We start from the raw sequence: 20,162 nt of genomic DNA on the forward strand, positions 1-20,162 counted from the left end.
ATTTGGTTTGTTTGCTTATTCAAAGTCTTAGGCTAAAATGCTTGGAATAATTTATTTTGTATATCTGTGCTTGCACATTTAATTCATTAATTTGTTTATGTATTTCCTATGTCATTTGATATTTTTGATGGCTTTAATATTATTAAATGTTGTATACCCAGGTCTCAAATTGAAATTGTCATCATAATCCACAGAAGTGTCAATAATCCACTGGGTTTTAATCTAAGCAGAGATCGTGGACTTTAACATTCACAGCTTTGACCTTTTGTACTAAATCCGTTGCTCTGGAAATGTACTGACCAATCCCAAAATCTGGCATATGACAGGGAGTCCTGCTGGCAAACTGTATGTTTCTTCTTAAAGTCACACAAGGACATTTCTACATCATAAGATAATTTTTACAGTGGCTTGGTTATTTAAAAAACCTGTTTGTAATGTTCCTGATTAAATATTTAAAAAATATACTGACAACCATATTTAGACGTTCTTAGTTCTGCAGAACACAAAAGATGATATTTTGAAGAATGTTAGCAACCAAACAACTTCAGTTACCATTGACTACTTGAAATTGTTGCACTGAAAACCCTAGTTATCAGCATTGAAAGGATCAGACTTGGAAGGAATTTTTTCTCTTAAATTTATCCTTGGTTCATTGGTTGCTCTTGAGTTCATTGGGCTTTTGTACAGATGTGGGTGCACTGAAGTGGCGCCGACAAGCTGTTGACCGCCAATATGTTAAAAAAGGATATGATTATCAACCCTTTCATGTAATCAAGATCAAAATGACATTCATTGTAATCATGTCTCCTTTTGTGCGATACTTTTCATCTTCAAATTGCTGTTGTGGGATTGTTTGAAAGCAGGCGTCTATCAGCGTTCGTACGGATCACGATCCGTTTAACCACTAAGTTCAGCGGACCGGTGTGTATCTGTGTAAGCGCTCAGTGAAGAGCATCATTGACGTCCATTTACAACCTGTTTTTGAAGCGTTGATCATTGAAGCCAAACACAGACATATCTGATGAGCGTGTCAACACAAAGGCCAATCAGAGGTGTTTACGAATCTGCTCAACAGCACTCAAAGCATCACATTTTTAAAATTTCAATACCAACTTGGTACACTACAACATTAACGTGCAAAACCCTAATTTTTATAGGAAAAATGTAAATATTCTACTCTTATAAAATGTACAATCGTTCTTCTAGGGAGTGGAAATGGCTAATAAGCTCCTCTGCCGCCATCTACTGGTTATAGTGGTAATTTCATGTATTTTTAAAAAAAAAAATTTATAAAAGTGTTTGTTTGCTACACACTGTGTAGTAACAGTGTCGCCTGATCGATATCAGCCCACGAATAAACCCGTTTTGAGCTTGTGCGGCGCTGTCCATTTTTGCTCCAAGCTGATATACAGTCCATGCAGTTCAGCTCAAGCGAGCAGCACAGTTTCGTTTCGCTTTTGTTTCGTTTGCTGTTTTTCATATGCAACAGAAATGGTGGTCGCACCAGTTTGACCTCTAACAAAATTTAGTCGCATTGGCAGAAAAAAAGGTTGCATAATGCAACAATTTGGTCAGTCTAAAGCCCTGTATTGTGGTGTCAGAAATACAAAACTTCCATATTTGTTCATTTTTCTGAGATTTTTTTTTTTTTTTTTGTCATTTGCAGGAAAGTACCTTGAAATTTCTGTTTTATTCAGTGACAACATTTCTATTCTTTGCCAGTTTCACTTTCCTGTTATTTTTAAAACGGATATTTTTCATCACTATCTTGAATTTGTTCTTGTTGTTGTCTTTACAAATGCGTACGACATACATTCTCTCAACCTTACACTGGCGAACTATATTCTCTGAAGTTGGGGTTTTTTTTTTTTTGTGTGTGTTCCTCCGAATTTACTTTCATGAAACAGTTGGCGTTGAGGCCAACCACAGATTGAGGCCCTTAGATGAGTATCACATGCGCTGATTGGACAGTGAGGCAAAGTGTTTCTACGCACACATATATCTGACACCTATTTCCTCCCAGAAAGCCTAGCAGCAGCCCAGAATCCAGGAAGTGGTGGCTTACTAGTGGACGTCATGCTTCTCGCTGAGAAAGACGAGAGACATTTGCTCAGCATGTTTCTTTAAGGCAATCTCATGGACGTTGTTATCCGCGATGTCAGGCATCAAATTTAGATTATGTTCGGACAACTTGATTAGATTCAGCATAGCTCATCGATATGAGACTATGATGCAATTGGTAGTGTTTGAAACGGACTGAAATAGATTTTTGGCTTCCTGCTTCTTGATATTAAGCTTTTTTAGCTTTTTTTCTCTTCATCAATCATGAGTTTATCACGGAAGGCCAAACTTGAGGAACAAACCGGGTCAAACAGGAACCCATCACACTGTTCGTCTGGCAGGGAGAGCACTCGTCGCTGGCGTCTCCTCAGCAGGCCTTGGCTAAAACACCGTTCACATTCAGCCCCTGAGGAGCCCTTGGACATGCATAACAGAAGGATCCTGGCCGGAAGGGACATGCGCACACAGAGCTTGACATGGTCCAAAAGCAGCAGCAGCAGCATGGCTCCGTCAAATCCCCCCATCTCCAGGGTCCACAGTCTCCCGACTCCTCAGAGGGTCACCAGCCGCGGTGTCCTTCTGGAGCATGCTAATCTTCAGAGGGACTGGTTATCTCGCAGCTCAGCCCCGTATTTAAGATCTACATCTGAACCGGGGAATGAAATTCGTACTGAGACTCCACCACTCAGACGGGTGCCAAGCTCTCATGCGTTTTCAGGGATTCTGCTGTCCATGTCAAGACGAATTAGTCGAATTTTAAATACCTCCCCTGAGCCGGCTGTTGGACAACTTTCAGAAGACGGTAGGAAGTTTGATTAATGTTTAAGGCACATCAGCGAGGCAACCTCTCTAGTTTTCAAACATAATCTAGTGTAAATGGTAGAGTATTTCTTTACGCAGTAGTTTTGATATTACAAGCAACATAAATGTTCTCACTTGATGGTTTAACTGAAGGACTACTGTCTTAAAGGTATGGTTCACCAAAATATTTCAATTCTGTCATTATTTATTCTTTCCAAACTATGATTTCTTTGTCCTGGGGAACACAAAAGATGCTATTTTGAAGACTTTTGGCAACAGTTTTGGTTACCATTGCCTTTTAACAATAATAACACCAAGAGATTTGTCAGGTGGTGCTTTCATGTTCCACAGAAGAAAGTAAGTCATGCAAGTTTGGAATGACCTAAAGGTGAGGAAATGGTGACATGATTTTTATTTTTAGGTGTACAATTCCTTTAAGTGCAGCCTCCACATTGATTTGGTTCAGTCATTGGACTGGTTGGGCACTGATTTTGTCAGATATGTAGCATGTACTGTAAGTGTTGTTTTGACTAACTTCAGAATGATAAAGCACAATGAGACAATCAGGGGTTAAAGCCTGCCAAATTGAGTCACATCATGCTTCAGTGAAGGTGAATTACACTTACTTTTTGAGTAACATGATGTTTCATCTTTAAATATAGAGATGTCATCTATTGAGCTTTCTTGTATTTTCCCAGTGTAGATGTTGCTTAAATATAAGCATGTGGTGTTTGAGTCTAATCTGATTGTGTTCCAGAAAACACAAAATTGAAGCTCAAGCTGTGAATATGGTGGCAGTATATTTAGACCTTTAGAAACATCTTTAAGTTTTCCATATCTACAGTAGATTCATTCTTTCTTTAGTTCATTAAAGATTATTTAAGACATATTAGTTTTTGTTTGTGACCATAAAATGGACTATAAAATGTCAAACCCACAGAATGCATGAATTCAGTGAGATTTAAAGGGATAGTTCAGCCAAAAATGAAAACTGTCATTTACACACTCATACTATTCCAAACCCTTGAGATTTTTATTCACCTTTGAAATGCAAATGAAGGTCTTTTTAATAAAAAACTGAGAAATGTTTGTACCTCAACCAAAGTTTTGATTATTCAAAAGGTTAAGAATTGAGTTATTTAATCTTCAGAAGAGACATGGTCGCTTTATATGAAATCGCTCTGGTTTCATTAAAAATATTTTCATTTGTATTTTGAAGATTAACAAAATTCTTATGGGTTTTGAATGACAAAAGAATGAATAAATGATAGCATTTGAATTTTTGGGTGAACTATCCATTTCTTGCTGCTTTTATACCAACATTTTGGCTTGTATGGCCAACAATGATGGCCCCCATGGAAAATGACCTGCTAAATGAATGAGAAAATGAAAGATTTTAAAAAAATAAATATTTTTTTTTTTTTTTTTTTTATTATTAATTGGGAGAAATTTGTGAATGCACCTTGAAAATGATCAAATTTCAAGCGTTATTATTGCCAACCTCTCCATTAACTCCATTAGCATTTGCAGGTGAAATGAAAGCTTTTATCCATGCTTCTCACTATCTGAGTAAACACCTTTTCCTCTTTTAGATTCACTTCCCCCTTCTCACTTTCCAACTTATCGCTCAAAACTTCCCATCACCATTAACATAAATGCTAATTGGCTAGCAGCGAAATGCAAATGCATAAATTTGGTACATCGCTAAACCGAGCGAAAATGTTCCCTTTGAGCTCATAGCTCCACACTGGCTCTGATAAAGTAATTATTGCTTTCGGCTCCTGTGATTTAGATCCCTGGGTTTGCATGGAGTTTGTGTCAACAAACCGCAGGGTGTCAGCAGGAGTTTGACCCCCTCCTAAGTCCAGCCTTTCCAACTTTTTCCTCCATTCCCTTAGAAATGTAGGAAGCAGCTCACTCACCTCCTTTTGTATGCTAATACGTGTTCCTGCAAAGATACAAAGACTGTGGGTTCGCCACCTTTTAGCCTTATTACCCTTTGAAAGGCTGGGGCAGAGGTGGTCCGCAGAAATCATGAGAAAGGACCCCGTGGAATGGATTTTTTTTTTTTTTTAAAGAGAGAAAGAGAAAGAACTCTACCTTCAATAAAGCCAAAGTGGAATGTAGAAAGTGCTTTCTGACACATTAGTAAACGCAGTTTCCTCATTTAGATCTTCTCGTCATGGGCTGGTATCTCCAGGAATGCCCCAGCCTGACAGAAACACAGTAGGCGGTGAGAGAAGATAGTCTTAGACCTGCAGCTGAAAATGGGGCACTGCTGAATTTGCAATCCCAATGTCGTGCTTGAGATAACTTTGTTCTGCCGTGTAGATATTCCCCTAAGAGTTGGCACTCAAACCTTTGTCATTTTGTGTCTTAAGAATGAGAGCAAGGAACGGTAAAGGAGCAGGAACAGTAAAGACACTTAATCCTTTAGGGTGCAAAATGCTGCCGATGAAGAATAAACTGGCTTAAATATAGAGAGGGACTGGTAATATTTTATTGAATTATTTTTTTTTTACACATTTTTACTTTTGCTGGATCTCCCCGACAATGCCAGGAAACAAAATTGTTCACAGGAGAAGTAACTTTACTTAAAGGTAGGGTAGGCAATTACGGAGAGGCTAGCAATAGCAAAAATGTTTGTCCAATCATTGCATTCAGTCCCAATGCAATGATTGGACGAACATTTTTTGGTCCTGAGACTTCCACAGAAGATATATGTACATTTCTTTAATATTTACCACTTCTATTATTGATTGCTGTCAGGATGTGAAGAGAGTTTTAACCACTATAACAAAGTGTTTATATAAAAAAATTGCCTACCCTATCTTTAAAGGTGCCCTAGATTCAAAAATTGAATTTACCTCGGCATAGTTAAATAACAAGAGTTCAGTTCATGGAAAAGACATACAGTGAGTCTCAAACTCCATTGTTTCCTCCTTCTTATATAAATCTCATTTGTTTAAAAGACCTCTGAAGAACAGGCGAATCTCAACATAACACCGACTGTTACGTAACTATCGGGATCATTAATATGTACGCCCCCAATATTTGCATATGCCAGCTCATGTTCAAGCATTAGACAAGGGCAGGACGGCTGAATGTGTACAGCTGAATCATCAGACTAGGTAAGCAAGCAAGAACAATAGCAAAAAATGGCAGGTGCAGCAATAATAACTGACATGATCCATGATATCATGATATTTTTTGTGATATTTGTGAATTGTCTTTCTAAATGTTTCGTTAGTATGTTGCTAATGTACTGTTAAATGTGGTTAAAGTTACCATCGTTTATTACTGTATTCACGGAGACGAGCCGTCGCTATTTTCATTTTTAAACACTTGCAGTGTGTATAATTCATAAACATAACTTCATTCTTTATAAAACTCTCCAATAGTGTGTAATGTTAGCTTAAGCCACGGATCACAGCCTCAAACTCATTCAGAATCAAATGTAAACATCCAAATAAATACTATACTCACATGATCCGATGTATGCATGCAGTATGCATGAGGAACATCTTGTAAAGATCCATTTTGAAGGTTATATTAGCTGTGTGAACTGTGTTTATGCTGGTCAAGGCAAGCCCGAGCTCTGGGGGCAGGGGGAGTATGAGAATTAAAGGGGCCGCAACCTATATATCGGTGCATAGTTAATGATGCAGTTAAAAATAGGCAGTTAAAAAAATGAATTATTAAAAAAAATCTATGGGATATTTTGAGCTGAAACTTCACAGACATATTCAGGGGACACCTTAGACTTATATTACATCTTTTAAAAAGACGTTCCAGGGCACCTTTAACCATTTATAACGCATATGTATTATCTTATTTATTGTTGGAAAAGAATTTTGTTAAAAAAATATCACTGTACCATAAAACAGTGGTCAGTGTCTAGGCTTGAAGCACATACACAGACGGTGAGTTTATGTAGGAGTGGTGGGTATGAGGAGAGAGATGCAAATGTTCCAGGCATGCTGACTGCAACCTATTTAAATATGTAACAATGTCTCTCCGTGGCAGAGTGTCGCACTTGTGAGGTTAACAAAAGCGTGTGCGCTCAGTGCCCTGTCTCGAGCACTGCCTCTCTGTAACAATGGAGGAGAGGAATACCAGCACTGCTAATTATTTAACATGACAGATGTCGCACTGTGAGAAATGCATGACCTCCTTGTGCGACATTAACGTTTGAAGACTGTAAAACAACACGTAGCCGTGACAAATGTGCTAACTTCACACAAATTTAAAGAAGTGAAATTGATTTTCTTCTCCACTGTTTTTTTTTTTTTTTTTAAGACATTCCAGTACTTGCAGAGTCAAGTTTGACAAATGTCAAATTAAACGGGCTGAATTGCACAATATCGCAAGTGATTCCAATTCAAATGAAGTCAAAATGTTATTAATAATGAGATTCAATTCATGGGGTCTAATGTCCTAATAGTGACTATAACTCATCCCTCAACAGTATGTACATATTTAGAGGGGCTCAGCTGGGCGGAGCGAATGTTTTGTAGGCGTCTTGTCTTTTCTAAGCTTCTTCAGGGAGTCACAACTGACTGAACAAATCCAGCCTTTCAGATTTAAGAAGGAAGATGTTTGAGCATGCAGATTAAAGGGCAAAGGGACGATGGCGTGTTGTCTACGAGTTGCTTCACTAGAGTGGCATGATGGTAAAAGGCTTGTGACGCTGATGATGTGAATTATGAATGACACGAAGCACTCTCCTGTCACTGTGATGCACAAACCCACAAGCTCCATTCTGTTATTCGGAAACATTTTGTGCAATTTTGCTTAAGGGAAGTGACCCGAAAGGGCACCTTTTATATTTCTAAACAAAGTTAAGATTCATTTAATGATAAAGTGAATCCATTTAACAGCAGGAGTTCTTTGGGTAAGTTTGACTCTAGCATGGCCCAGAAATGAAATAATATAATATAATATAATATAATATAATATAATATAATATAATATAATATAATATATAATATAATATATAATATAATATAATATAATATAATATTATAATATATAATATAATATATAATATAATATAATATAATATAATATAATATATAATATAATATAATATAATATAATATAATATAATATAATATAATATATAATATAATATAATATAATATAATATAATATAATATAATATAATAAATTTAGAGCTGTCAAACGATTAATTGTGATAAATCGCATCCAAAATAAATGTTTGTTTACATAATGTGTGTGTGTACTGTGCATATTTACTATGTATACATAAATACACACTCATACATGTATTTATTTAAGAAATATTTACATGTATATTTATATATTTATATTTAAATATAATTTATATTATATATAAATATAATATATTTTTGTTAAATATATACATGCATGTGTGTGTTTATGTATACATAATAAATAAACAGTACACACACATATATTATGTAAACAAACTTTTATTTGGCTGTGATTAATCACGAATAATCATTTGACAACACTTATTTATATTATATATTATATTATATTATATTATATTATATTATATTATATTATATTATATTATATTATATTATATTATATTATATATTATATTATATATAATATAATATAATATAATATAATATATAATATAATATAATATAATATAATATAATATAATATATTATGGGGATGCACCAATAGTTATTTTAATTTTAAACATAAACACAAAATTCTGGCTAATACTGTAATGGCCAATATTACATTTCTATTAAAATTAAAATAACAATAAAAATTAAAATCAGTAGTTTTAAATGCTGCAAGTGAATTTTGTAATTACTTTATTATAATGTACAGTTTAAGAATTTTCTAAATATCGCATTTAACAGGTCTAAATATTGACTTTAACTGAGTGCTAAATGATGGCAAAGGAAATCTAAATGTAAAGAATATTTATATATTTGTTCAAGTATAATATACCCAAATTGATTGGTAACCATTATGCTACCGATATATCACGCATCCCAACTTGTAAAGCATCGCTTTGGGGTTTTTGTGTGGCGGAGAGGTGTCTAAATGCCATAGTGTTTATATTTCTCTACGGTTGCGTGTCTGCCCTCATATGTCCTGAGGTCATCATGGGTAAGAGGAGAGTACTGCCCCACCTCGCCCCACAGTCAACAGCTGTTCCTCCCAGGCCAGACAAGTCCCTGTTAGATTACTGATTAACCCGTCCCAGCACATTACATCCTGCTTAACCAACTGTGTCAAAACAAAGTTGCAACTTCCCCTAAGCATCCCCACTTTGTTCCTCCAGCTGGAAGCTCCACAAACGCATCCTCACAGAGCTGCAATCATAGCCCAATCTGTTAATTGCAGTCATTTCCTCTCTCTGTAGACCCAACTCCCCCATCTCCCCAGACACCAATTAAAGCTGCTAATTTGAAGGGCTTATGAATTGCCATCCCAGAGTGAGATGGCTATGGATGTGATGCATCTGTAGTGGGCTTACTCTGAATTTATTAAGATCTGCATTATTCGATTCCTTCACTTTGCCGTCCTTTTCATGTACAAAAAATGTGCCATGGTATTGCTGTTTGGAATGATGTTTTATATGTTTTGAATCTTTATTTGTACAAGTCTATTTAAGTCTATTATGTTTATTAAGCTAAATAATTAAATAATTCACTTGTTAATTTTTATATTTTATATTCTCTTATGGTCACCAAAGCTGAATTTATTTAATCAGTAATACAGTAAACATGTAATATTGAAAAATATTATTACAAGTTAAAAGAGCTATTTACTATTTGAATATATTTTAAAATGTAATTTATTTCTGTGATGCAAATCTGAATTTTCAGCATTGTTAATCCAGTGTTCAGTGTCTCATGATCCTTCAGAAATCATTCTAATATGCTGATTTGGTGCTCAAGAATTTATATTTTATTATTGTTTATTATTGTTTTTATTATTATGCTTAATATTTTTGTGGAAAGGTGATACTCTTTCAGGATTCTTTGATCAATAGAATGGTTAATAAACAGCATTTATATATTTTTTTTTAAATTAATGTATTAAAGCATTTATTAAGTAATAAATCATTTGTAACATAATGTCTTCACTGTCACTTGATCAATTTTATGCACCCTTGATAAATAAAAGTATTAATTTCTTACCACAAATAGGCAATTTGAATGGTTTAATTTCCACAAAAAATATTAAGTAGCAAATACTGATGTTTTCAGTGTTTGATGTTATCAATGCTTTCAACATTGATGATAATAATAATAAATGTTTGTTGAGTATCAAATCAGCCTATTAGAATAATTTCTGAAGGATCATGTGACACTGAAGACTGGAGTAATGATGCTGAATAAGTTACATTAAAATAGAAAACAATTGTTTTAAATTATTTCACAATATTGTAGTTTTTACTGTGTTATTGATTAAATAAATGCAGCCTTAATGAGCGGAAGAGACTTCTTTCAAAAACCTTGTTTCCAAACTTTAGAGAGGTACTATATAAATATATTACATCATTACATTTCATATTGATATAAGATTTTTCCACTCACTCCTTGTATATGTTAAAGTACCAGTGTGATTGCTGTATGAATATGATGAGCGGATGTGCTTGACAGAACCATGGTACTTTTTTCTTTTCAGTGCCGTTAGTCTGTGGTAAAACATTTGCTCTCTCGCGGTTTCATATAGGCTATTTATATAACACGAGAGCAGACATTCAGGGGTATACAGCCGTTTCTTTACCACACCTTTTCTCTCTCTCCCTCTGTTATATACACACTACATCATGCACAATTTCCGTGTGCTGACTCTAATGTTCTTCCACTTGTATTGTCAACCTGCTGTGGCCACGCCCCTCTCTCTGTGCTGAAGCATTGTTATTGGACAGGCTGTTTGTGTGTAAGGGTTGTTGTGGAGACCAGGTGGTTGGGCACTGTGTTGGCTCATGAGAGGGCAGGAGGGTGACGCTCCTCTGCCTCCGCGACTGAGCGACACAAAGCATCTTCTGTTCTCCTTCGCGGTCTGTTTGTGTGTTTGTGTGTCAGGGTGTGCGCACACCTGGCAAGCACTGTGGGAATTTGGCATTAGGACATATATGAAACTAATGAAAGTCCAACGTAATGAAAAGACTCATTTGGGTGAAAGATCTCTTTATAATCAGCCAATTCATGTTTGTAATCTGTGCTATAGACTGGATGTTTGAGTAGCTACTTAATAGGGATGTATTTTGATTTATTTAATGTATATTGAATGTAGGGTTGGGGATCAAGAGCACTATTATGCAGAACCAGTTTCATTAGAAAAAAAAAAAAACGGGATGAATGGTTTTCTTTTGCGTGACATTAGTATGAGCTTGCAGTTGCTATGAGATTACAATATGTCTCGAATTTGATGAAAGGGAATGAATGCTGTAGAGTACAACAATGGCAGGAAATGGACACAGTCAAATCTTTCTATTGTGGGACCAGTATAGTCCAATTGGTGAACAAATAACTCTCATAAGTGGTTCTTTTTAATGAATCTATCCAAAAGGCTTATGAATCAGTCGCAACCTTTTTGAATTTTCAGTCCTAACGACTCATTCACTCACAGAATCCGTATTTCAGTACCAAGAATTATCAGTCTCGGCGTGGAAATGCATTTGCATTTTGCAAGGGTCGCTTTAACGTGTTCAATGTAGACAGCCTCAAGCTGTTATGGCATTGTAGGCACGATGTAAGACAAATCCTGTCAATCCAAATAATAAAATCATGATTGAATGGCACCATAAGAGACCGTTATAGTAAATACAGCATAATATATGGGCCAACGACGTGACAAATCTTTTTTTTTTTTTTTGTCCAAAGGCCTTAATAATAATAAAAAACAAAGATGTGACATCCAAAGTATGTAAGTTAGTACAACTCAAACTCTTTTATTGAATCCAAAAGGTTTTAAGTATATTTTGCTACATATAAAGGTATTTTAAAAGTTTTGAAGTGTCAAAAGGTCATTCGGTTTCACCGTCCAAAGGCCAATACAGCCACTTCATTAGTGATTTAAAATATCTTCTAAAGTAATAAATGTATATATTTTTATTCTGGCATGATTTTATATCATCATATATCAACATAGTGCAAAATAGTATTAAAATTATGTGTAAAAGTTGTAATAAGTTGTGATTTGTTATAAGAAAGGATGTCCGGAAAAATGAATTTCATCGTTTTCATTTGGAGTTACCAATATAAAGGGACCATTTTGGATCAAGTCATGCGGTCAGTATCATGTGACAGGATTGACATCATTCAGACACCTGCAAAGGACCACATTGTGATGAAGCAAAGCTACTAACTCACTTAACTATTTGCAAAATTCATGTTTTCACTTGCTCGTACGCATGTCCCGAAACATAAAACATATAAAACATGGAAAATGTTGTAATATTTTAAAAACTTGCGCTAAATATGTTAAATTGTCTCTTTCTTAGCTTGCTAGCTAGATATGAGCCTGTGAGCATTGTTTGAAAATATCATCATTCGGTATAACCAAAAGTGCCATTCAGTAAAACCAGAATTTTGTTTAAAACAAGACTTTTTTGGTGACAAATTTTGTCCATCTTGTAAAAAAACATTACAAAAGCAGTGTTAAAAACCACATTGATGTATATGGGTCATTCGTCAATGACATATAAACAGCAATTAAAAAAAAAAGGGTAAATCTCTGTATGTGGTGTTTTGACTTCACAGAAAATTCCCATGTTGAAAAGGGAATGGGTTATTTACTGTAATTTCCATTATTATACTGGGCGATATATATAGTAAATAACTACAAAAATACAAATTACATTTAATGTCTAACATTGTAGTAAGGACTAGAATACAGTGCAACACAGATTTCTTGTCCTTAGTAATTGTAAAAAAAAGACGCCACACCATCAACATCCGTATTTTAGTTCTGTAACAGCTAATGCTTCTCTGTTGCCTCACTTTATTGCACTTCTGCTTTCCTCATATTTCAACAATACGCTAAGAACCACTTTTACAGAGAGGTTTGTCATGAGAAAAAACAAGAGAAACAATGTTTTCCGATTTGTGCTCAATCAATCAAATTGGCTCGTAAAGTGTTTGTGAATCGCTCAACTGTATGAACCATGTTTGCAACAAAAAAACAATGGTTGACGTGTATAACATAACATCTGACACTACTTATTTAGATTAATTGATATCTAGTCTTGAATAAACATCTATTATAAATCATAGACCTACATTTAAAAACATGAACAGCAATATTTAAAGAAATTTATAAGTGAAGTCAAATAGGGCTGTCAGGATTAAATTTGAGTACTCTCTTTTAAAAAATCCTCAGTTGCACGTTGCCCGTGTCGATTAACCGGCAAAATATGGCACAAGTGGCACATTCTATGGGCAGTAATCCATGAACCGCCTTTATTAGACAGTCTTCAAAGATAGTAAAACCATTTAAAATCATAATATATCATAGATTTTCAATGACAAAGTTTGGTCTATTAGTCACATTGTCTATAATGTCTACGCCATCATTTGACTTTAGATGAATATAGGAAGATAAGGAATATATAAGATAAGTCAAATGGGCCAGTTTTATTGTGCTTTTTGCCATTTTAGAGTTTGATAGCAAAGCACACAGTGCCATTTACTTTCATTTTTATGGCATTTAACAGTTCTTCAGAAATTCACCTTTATGTTCCACAGAGGAAGGTCAGTCATGGGTGAGTAAATAGTGTACACCATAAGGCTGAGTTAGTAGTTCACCTAAAACTTTACACTATAACTATAACGGTACATGTATTCATCTCGAACCATCACGGTACGGACGTCATGGTTCGGTGCATACGGCCAGTCGACAAATACAGTCAGTCACAGGCGATCCACACTCCAATCCAGAAGGGTGCGCGTGTGGTAATGCAATGCTGTTTGCTACCAGTAAAAAGCGCAGAAGAACAGATGATCTATGCATAAATTTGTTTACATATAATCTCTCAACCAGTGTTTCAACTGCAGAAAGACAATAAAACAGCTTGAGAATAAGATCTCATGTAGCATTACATTTACCTCAGGCAAGTCATTCAGTGTCCACAGCATGTTAGTTCACTAGAGAAATAAACTCTAGAGGAGATTTCACTTAATATATGCACTATATTAGCTTATATATTCCTTATGTTTACTTTATCAGTTAGTAATGCCTTAATTATTTAATGTTTAACCTTTAAATGCATACGTCGGGTCTTTAGTGACCCGTGATGTCATTCACTACCCTCCTCCTCGTTCATTTTTTAAAGTTAGACGTCAACTTTCTTGGTATTCCTCAATCAATTCATTATAAAGAATATAACAAGAAAAAAATCATAAAATTATAAAAGAATGCCTATTTTTGTATTCATTTTTTGTCAAAATTGTATAGGGTCGCTATCGACCCGAGGTGTGTATAAGTGTACGTATATTTTTTTTCTGCACAACAATAATTGAATCTTAGATGACGGAATACGTGCAATTCACCTTTATTCCACAAGGTGGCAATGTCTGATACACAATGCTGAAGTGACGATCCATTCAGACAATAAACAGTTACTCTGATATCTGAGGAGTTTTATATTATCATGACGGGTAGAGATCCATCCGTGTTGGGTATAGATCCGGGTCGATAAAGACCCGAATATGTAAGAATGATTGGCGAAACAGTCATGCATTTAAGGGTTAAATAAATTTGTCATGAAAACAAGTTATGACAGTAACTGTGTAAATTAACACATTTCAACATTTTTTTTCTGTCTTCATGTCTTATGTGCAAATTGTTTTTGTTTTTTATTTTTTTTAGTGTTGATTTATTATATCTTAAAAAAAAAAAAAAAAGCAACTGAATTGAATAGTTGGACTCTTGTTAATTGTAACCTTTAATATTATAGTAATGTGAAAGAAAGGGCTCCCTGTAAATAGTTTCTTGACAAAGTGGTGCTTTAAAAGCAGGAGCCGGTTAAGTTTTCTCCGTGTTGGCAGTGATTAGCGGTCCCAGGCATTCCCTTGTCTGTAACCTCATCCTGGACAGGTGGTATGACCTCTCCTTCAGCCGAAGACATTCCAGGCAGGGCTGCAGGGGTTAGGATTACCCTTCACCAGACACATGCGAGGCTGGCCTGGGCCTCAGTGGGTGTCTGTGATCATAGAGATGTACTTTGGGTCAGTGTCACACACATGTTCCTCACGGATGTTTCATCTGCTTGTGACATGACTGCGTGCCAAGTTGCTCTTGCACATATCATGATGTGAAGAATGTGGTATACCACAGATGCAGATGCAACACTGGCTTGACTCCTCTGTTTTACCATTTTCATACTTTCATGCACACACACGATCTATTGCTTAACTGTTACATGAGATGTCACACAAACGTGATAATATCAAACATATCACATCATCATTCTGTATCATATATGGAGCTTTAATTTGCTTTTAGAAAACAAATGCACGCTCACTTCTTGCTAGTCTGTCTGAACCTTTGCTGACCTCTTGATTATTTGTGGTCTCAAGCTCCATTACGGGGTCACAAACTGGCAGCTCTTGGATCAGCTGGCAGCCACCCTGCAGTAATTGTTTTCATGCTGTGCTTCTGCACAAACAAACATATGGGAGCACGTATAGGACCATTTCCAGGACACCCACATGGTTACTGTCTTATTACACCCTTTCTGGAGCCCAGGTGTCTTTCTACACACCACGGCTCACTGCTGTTAAAAGAATTGCCCTCATGGCTCAGTGTGGATCTTGAAGGCCAAAATTATCAGCTCAGTAGCCTGGGTGTGATGTTGGTTCACTAGTGAAACCAAAAAACTCTTTTCACATATATTACTTAAACAAACTTTTTGTTTTGGATGCAATTAATCGTGATTAATCATTTGACAGCACTTTTATTTATAAAAGTTATTTATTTTACTTTTTATATATATATATCAGAGGTTGCGTTAGACTTTAACATTGTCCCTCAATTTGAACAAAAATAAAAGCAATTAAATGTATTATAATTAAAAGATGAAAATTAAAATGACGGGTAATTCACACGTGACATTTCTCTGTACTATACTGGCTACATGTTGTAGCCAATAAAGAAAACGTAGTTTCATATTTATGTTTAAATAGTCCTATGTTATGTTTTAAATTCATCTATTTGATTATGAAAAGTGAAGAGCATGAAAAAGATGCATCATAAGATGCGCAATATATCAAGAGACATGGAGTGAGTCAGACATGATTTTGATCACTTCATTAAGTTTTGTTTTGTAGAAAGCCATTCTTTAAAGTGAATTTCGTTTTGTAAAAATTGTATCTTAATTTCAATCAGTGTTTCATTAACTATTGCCTGGATGTAATAAATAAGAAGCAAATATAGCAGAAAATATAATCATGACATGGAGGCGCGGGCGCGATCACTGGCGCGTGAACTGTCTTATAGGCTAAATTAACCGAAACTCAGCGTATAGGCTGCTTGCCTCAGATACATGAGAAATATATCTATAGAAAGCTTGAAATATTTACTTTATGAAAAATAAATAATTCAAAACGAAAATAAATAGGCTACTCTAATTATGTAGACTAAACCGAATGAAATGTGCATTCTCTCTCTTGGCGCATCCATGAGATGACGAAAGTCAGTATGTCAACTTCATCTTTGCAGCCGACACTGATTCAGAAAACATTACTTTATTAATAAACAATTAAAATGTCTCCTTGCTGTTTTGGTCACATTCATAAGACCGATTATCGATTCGTAAATCCCAGTGGATCTTTTGGTAGGCTATGCTGTTTTCAGTTGATGAATAAACTGTAGTGCGCCTCCCATCCAATAAATTGCAATAGGCTTAAAGTATATAATATAATATAATATACACACACTGCCCTCCAAAAGTTTGGAAACACCCCTGGCAAAGTGTGGTTTTGGATGATATCAGCATAAATCCTTTTTTTTTCTTTTTTTTTGGTGTAAATACATTACAGTAACTTGACATTAACATTGGAGACCAGCAATAATAATTTTCATTTACAATTTCAATTACATAATAATGGCAATATATACATGTCAAAGTCAGACATGCCCCTTTGCCAGCTTTGATGCCTGGTTACTGGTTTAAACTTGGCCCAGGTTTGTAAAAGATTTTTGGGTCAGCACACCTTAATAGCTTCAACAATTGAGTTTAGAATACAATGAACTAACATAAATGAACTATAGTGTCTAGTGTCTGAATAATTTATATATATATATATACATACACATACATTTTATACATACACACAAACACACCCATATATAATATATATATATATATATATATATATATATATATATATATATATATATATATATATATATATATATATATATATATATATATATATATATATATATATATATATATATATATAATATATATATATATATATATATAGTCATTAGGCATATTTTTGTTTGGCTGTTGCACCACATCTCACTTTTTCTTTTCATTCCAAGCTTTGCTATTTGAATATGGTGCGCCAAGTTAAAAGTAGTCCATATTTTTCAAAACAGGTCTTGAAACATTTGTTCCATTCCTTTGCGCTTCTTCTAGCTGCTACAACACCCTAAGAAACATGTTCTATTGGTGTCAGGTGAACCTGAAACAGTCCTAATTTTACAGGCTTCCTTAACACAGATTAGTCGACTTGTCATTCAAGGAACCCATGAATCGTCATTTTGAAATTTTGCACATCCTTATTCAGAGCAATGGCTTCATTCGTGTTTCTCTGCTGTGGTGACCTGATCTAGCCTTTGGTTCTGTGGTTGCGTTTCCCTTCCAGAGAAGTGTTTGTTCTCTCTGGTACATTTTTCATGTCTTTCTTATGAAATACTATGGCAATAAATTAGTTTAGATAAAGATATACTGCCTATTTTGTGGGGGTTTTATTCATCCCCTTGTCTCTTGACATTTTAACCCAACCCTTCTGTCATTTCAGGGCTTGATTAGTATGTTTTCTCACTTCAGAGCTGCGTCCTCTCTCACAGAGCATGTTGGGTAACATCCTTTGCGTGTACTCTGTCATTGCTGACGCTGCGCCTTGATCTAGGGAATATTTGGAGTGAAAGATGAGTTCGGATGAGGATGATGGACATGCTGAACTCTGCAGAAATAACATTTGTGTTGAAATGAGTTTCTGCAAAGGTTATGTAACAGGACTTTTTGAAGGACTTTGTTAGGGCAGATGTGACTTTCACACTAGATTTAACTATATGTTCTCTTGCCTGGACACCTCAGGGAGGGGTCTTTATATACCTCTGCTATATTTAGCAGAAGATCACAGTAATTAGCAAGTGTTAAATGTTTTGCCTTCTCATTGGACTAGGGTCGCTCTAGTTGCTTTGCTATTACTTTTAAAGGCATATTCCTGGTTAAATACAATTTAAAGGAATTGTTCATAACCCTTTGAAGCACCAATGACAACATTCGTATTATGTGTTTGAAGATCATTTTGCCCATTCACGTTCATCCATGTAGAAAAGTAGCATGAGTATGATTTAGATCAGCGGTTCTCAACTTTGTTGAGGCTTAAACTTGGATAAGGATAAGGATTTTTTCAGTAATTTACATGACTTTTCCAGATCTACAAATCACAATTTTAAAATTAGACATCCTCATATCAAGACTTTGGAACCCTGGTTTTTCAAAGTGTGAATTTAAATAAGAAATATCTTGATTTTTAGCTGTTTAGCTAAACCAAGCACCCATAACCAACCCCATTGACTACCATAGAAGGGAAAAAATACTATGGTAGTCAATGGGGGGCGAGATCTGCTTGGTTACAAATATTCTTCCAAATATCTTCCATTGTGTTCAGCAGAACAAAGAAATTCATACAGGTTTGGGGTGAGTAAATGATAGAATTTTCATTTTTGGGTGAACTAAACCTTTTAAAAACCACTTAGACAGATTGAAGATCAAATGTCTTATGTGCTTATATTTGTGTACTTAAAAGTTCATTGCTGTAAGTAAGTTTATTTGTTTTTAGAAACTGATGGATATTTCAAAATGATGGTAATTGGCATTGTGCCCAAGATGCTGTTGATAGAGCTTACATTCAGGGTTCCCATAATCATGGAAAACCTGGAAATATTAGGGGAGCTTTTGAAAATATTCATTCCCAGGCCTGGAAAATCCATAGACAAGCAATACAGTGTTAAAAGTCATGGAAATGAATTTAGTTTATGGACACTCAGGAAGCTGAATCCTTATTGAGCTGCAAATCAAATCTCAGGCTTTTCTTTTGCATCTTTTGGAGACTTCTTTATACAAATAAATCTATTTATTTAAATCTTTTAATTCCAATCATTGGAAATCTTCCTCAACAACCTCCTATTAAATGAATGTAGATAAACTTGTTCAATCTTGGGAATATCCTTGTATTTTGCATTTAACCCAGAATATTGGTTTATTTAATATAGGTTTTCAAGGATAAACTCTCAAACAGTTGTCATAGTTCTGCATAATATTGCTGCAAATTAAGTTAAATAAATGTATATGCAATGCCTAGCTTTCCATATGCAATCAAGACTATTTCAGTGAGATGTAAATGAGAATTCTCAGCTCTGAAAGCACTATTGAATTCTTTCCAAAGGCAAGAATAAAGGCTTTTGAGAGGCTGTTCCATCTGCTGGTTTTGCGAAATCTCTGATCCTCAGTGTTCACTGGCCTTTTACTCTCCCCAGAGAAAAGCAGTGATTTGCACATAGCTGGTATGAACAGGCGCAGGTGAAGTCCTCATCCTCACTAGAATGTTGAGGCAGTGAAACTGTACGGGATGCAATTAAAAATCCCAATAATAAATCTCCTCTGGCGCTGCGTTGACAGTCGCTCCACCATGTGGCACAGTAAATCGTGCTGGCTGATGAAGTTTAAATGATGATTCTGAAGTATAAATTATGATTTAAATAATGATACACAGACAAGTATGAATCAAAATAGACAAGTATACTAGTGGTGCAGAATGCAAATATTGGTGTTATTGAACAGGGTTATCTTCAAATCTCTCCTGCCTAGGGAGTCTCAATATGCGTAGATAATTATGGAAGATATTGTGTTTCATCAGATGGAGTTGTCAACTGCTTTCCCAACAGCTTCACACGTCTCTTAATGGCATATGAGATCTCTGGAGAAGACACTTTATCTCACCCGTCCATATGTTATATGCTGCCACTGTGCCGCTGAGCGCGAGCTGTCGTCTTAAACAGACAGGCTTTAGATTGGACTGGCTCCCTCC

At 35.3% G+C, this 20,162-nt stretch overlaps 1 protein-coding gene across 4 annotated transcripts in view; it reads left to right on the plus strand.

The window, feature by feature from the left end:
* Positions 1-20,162, plus strand: part of rasal2 (RAS protein activator like 2) — a 104,294-nt gene that overhangs the window by 22,440 nt on the left and 61,692 nt on the right. For 2 of the 4 annotated variants that reach the window (XM_067362081.1, XM_067362082.1), the window contains exon 1: positions 2,025-2,863. The exons of 1 other annotated variant lie outside the window; for it this stretch is intronic. In XM_067362081.1, the coding sequence (XP_067218182.1) occupies positions 2,326-2,863 (538 nt within the window). In that variant the 5' untranslated portion in view covers positions 2,025-2,325. Of the gene's footprint in view, positions 1-2,023; positions 2,864-20,162 lie in introns of those variants that run through there. One more of the 4 variants, XM_067362083.1, reaches the window with a different exon arrangement.

This window comes from Chanodichthys erythropterus, chromosome 16, assembly GCF_024489055.1.
Source record: "Chanodichthys erythropterus isolate Z2021 chromosome 16, ASM2448905v1, whole genome shotgun sequence".
In the NCBI taxonomy this organism is placed as follows: Eukaryota; Metazoa; Chordata; class Actinopteri; order Cypriniformes; family Xenocyprididae; genus Chanodichthys; species Chanodichthys erythropterus.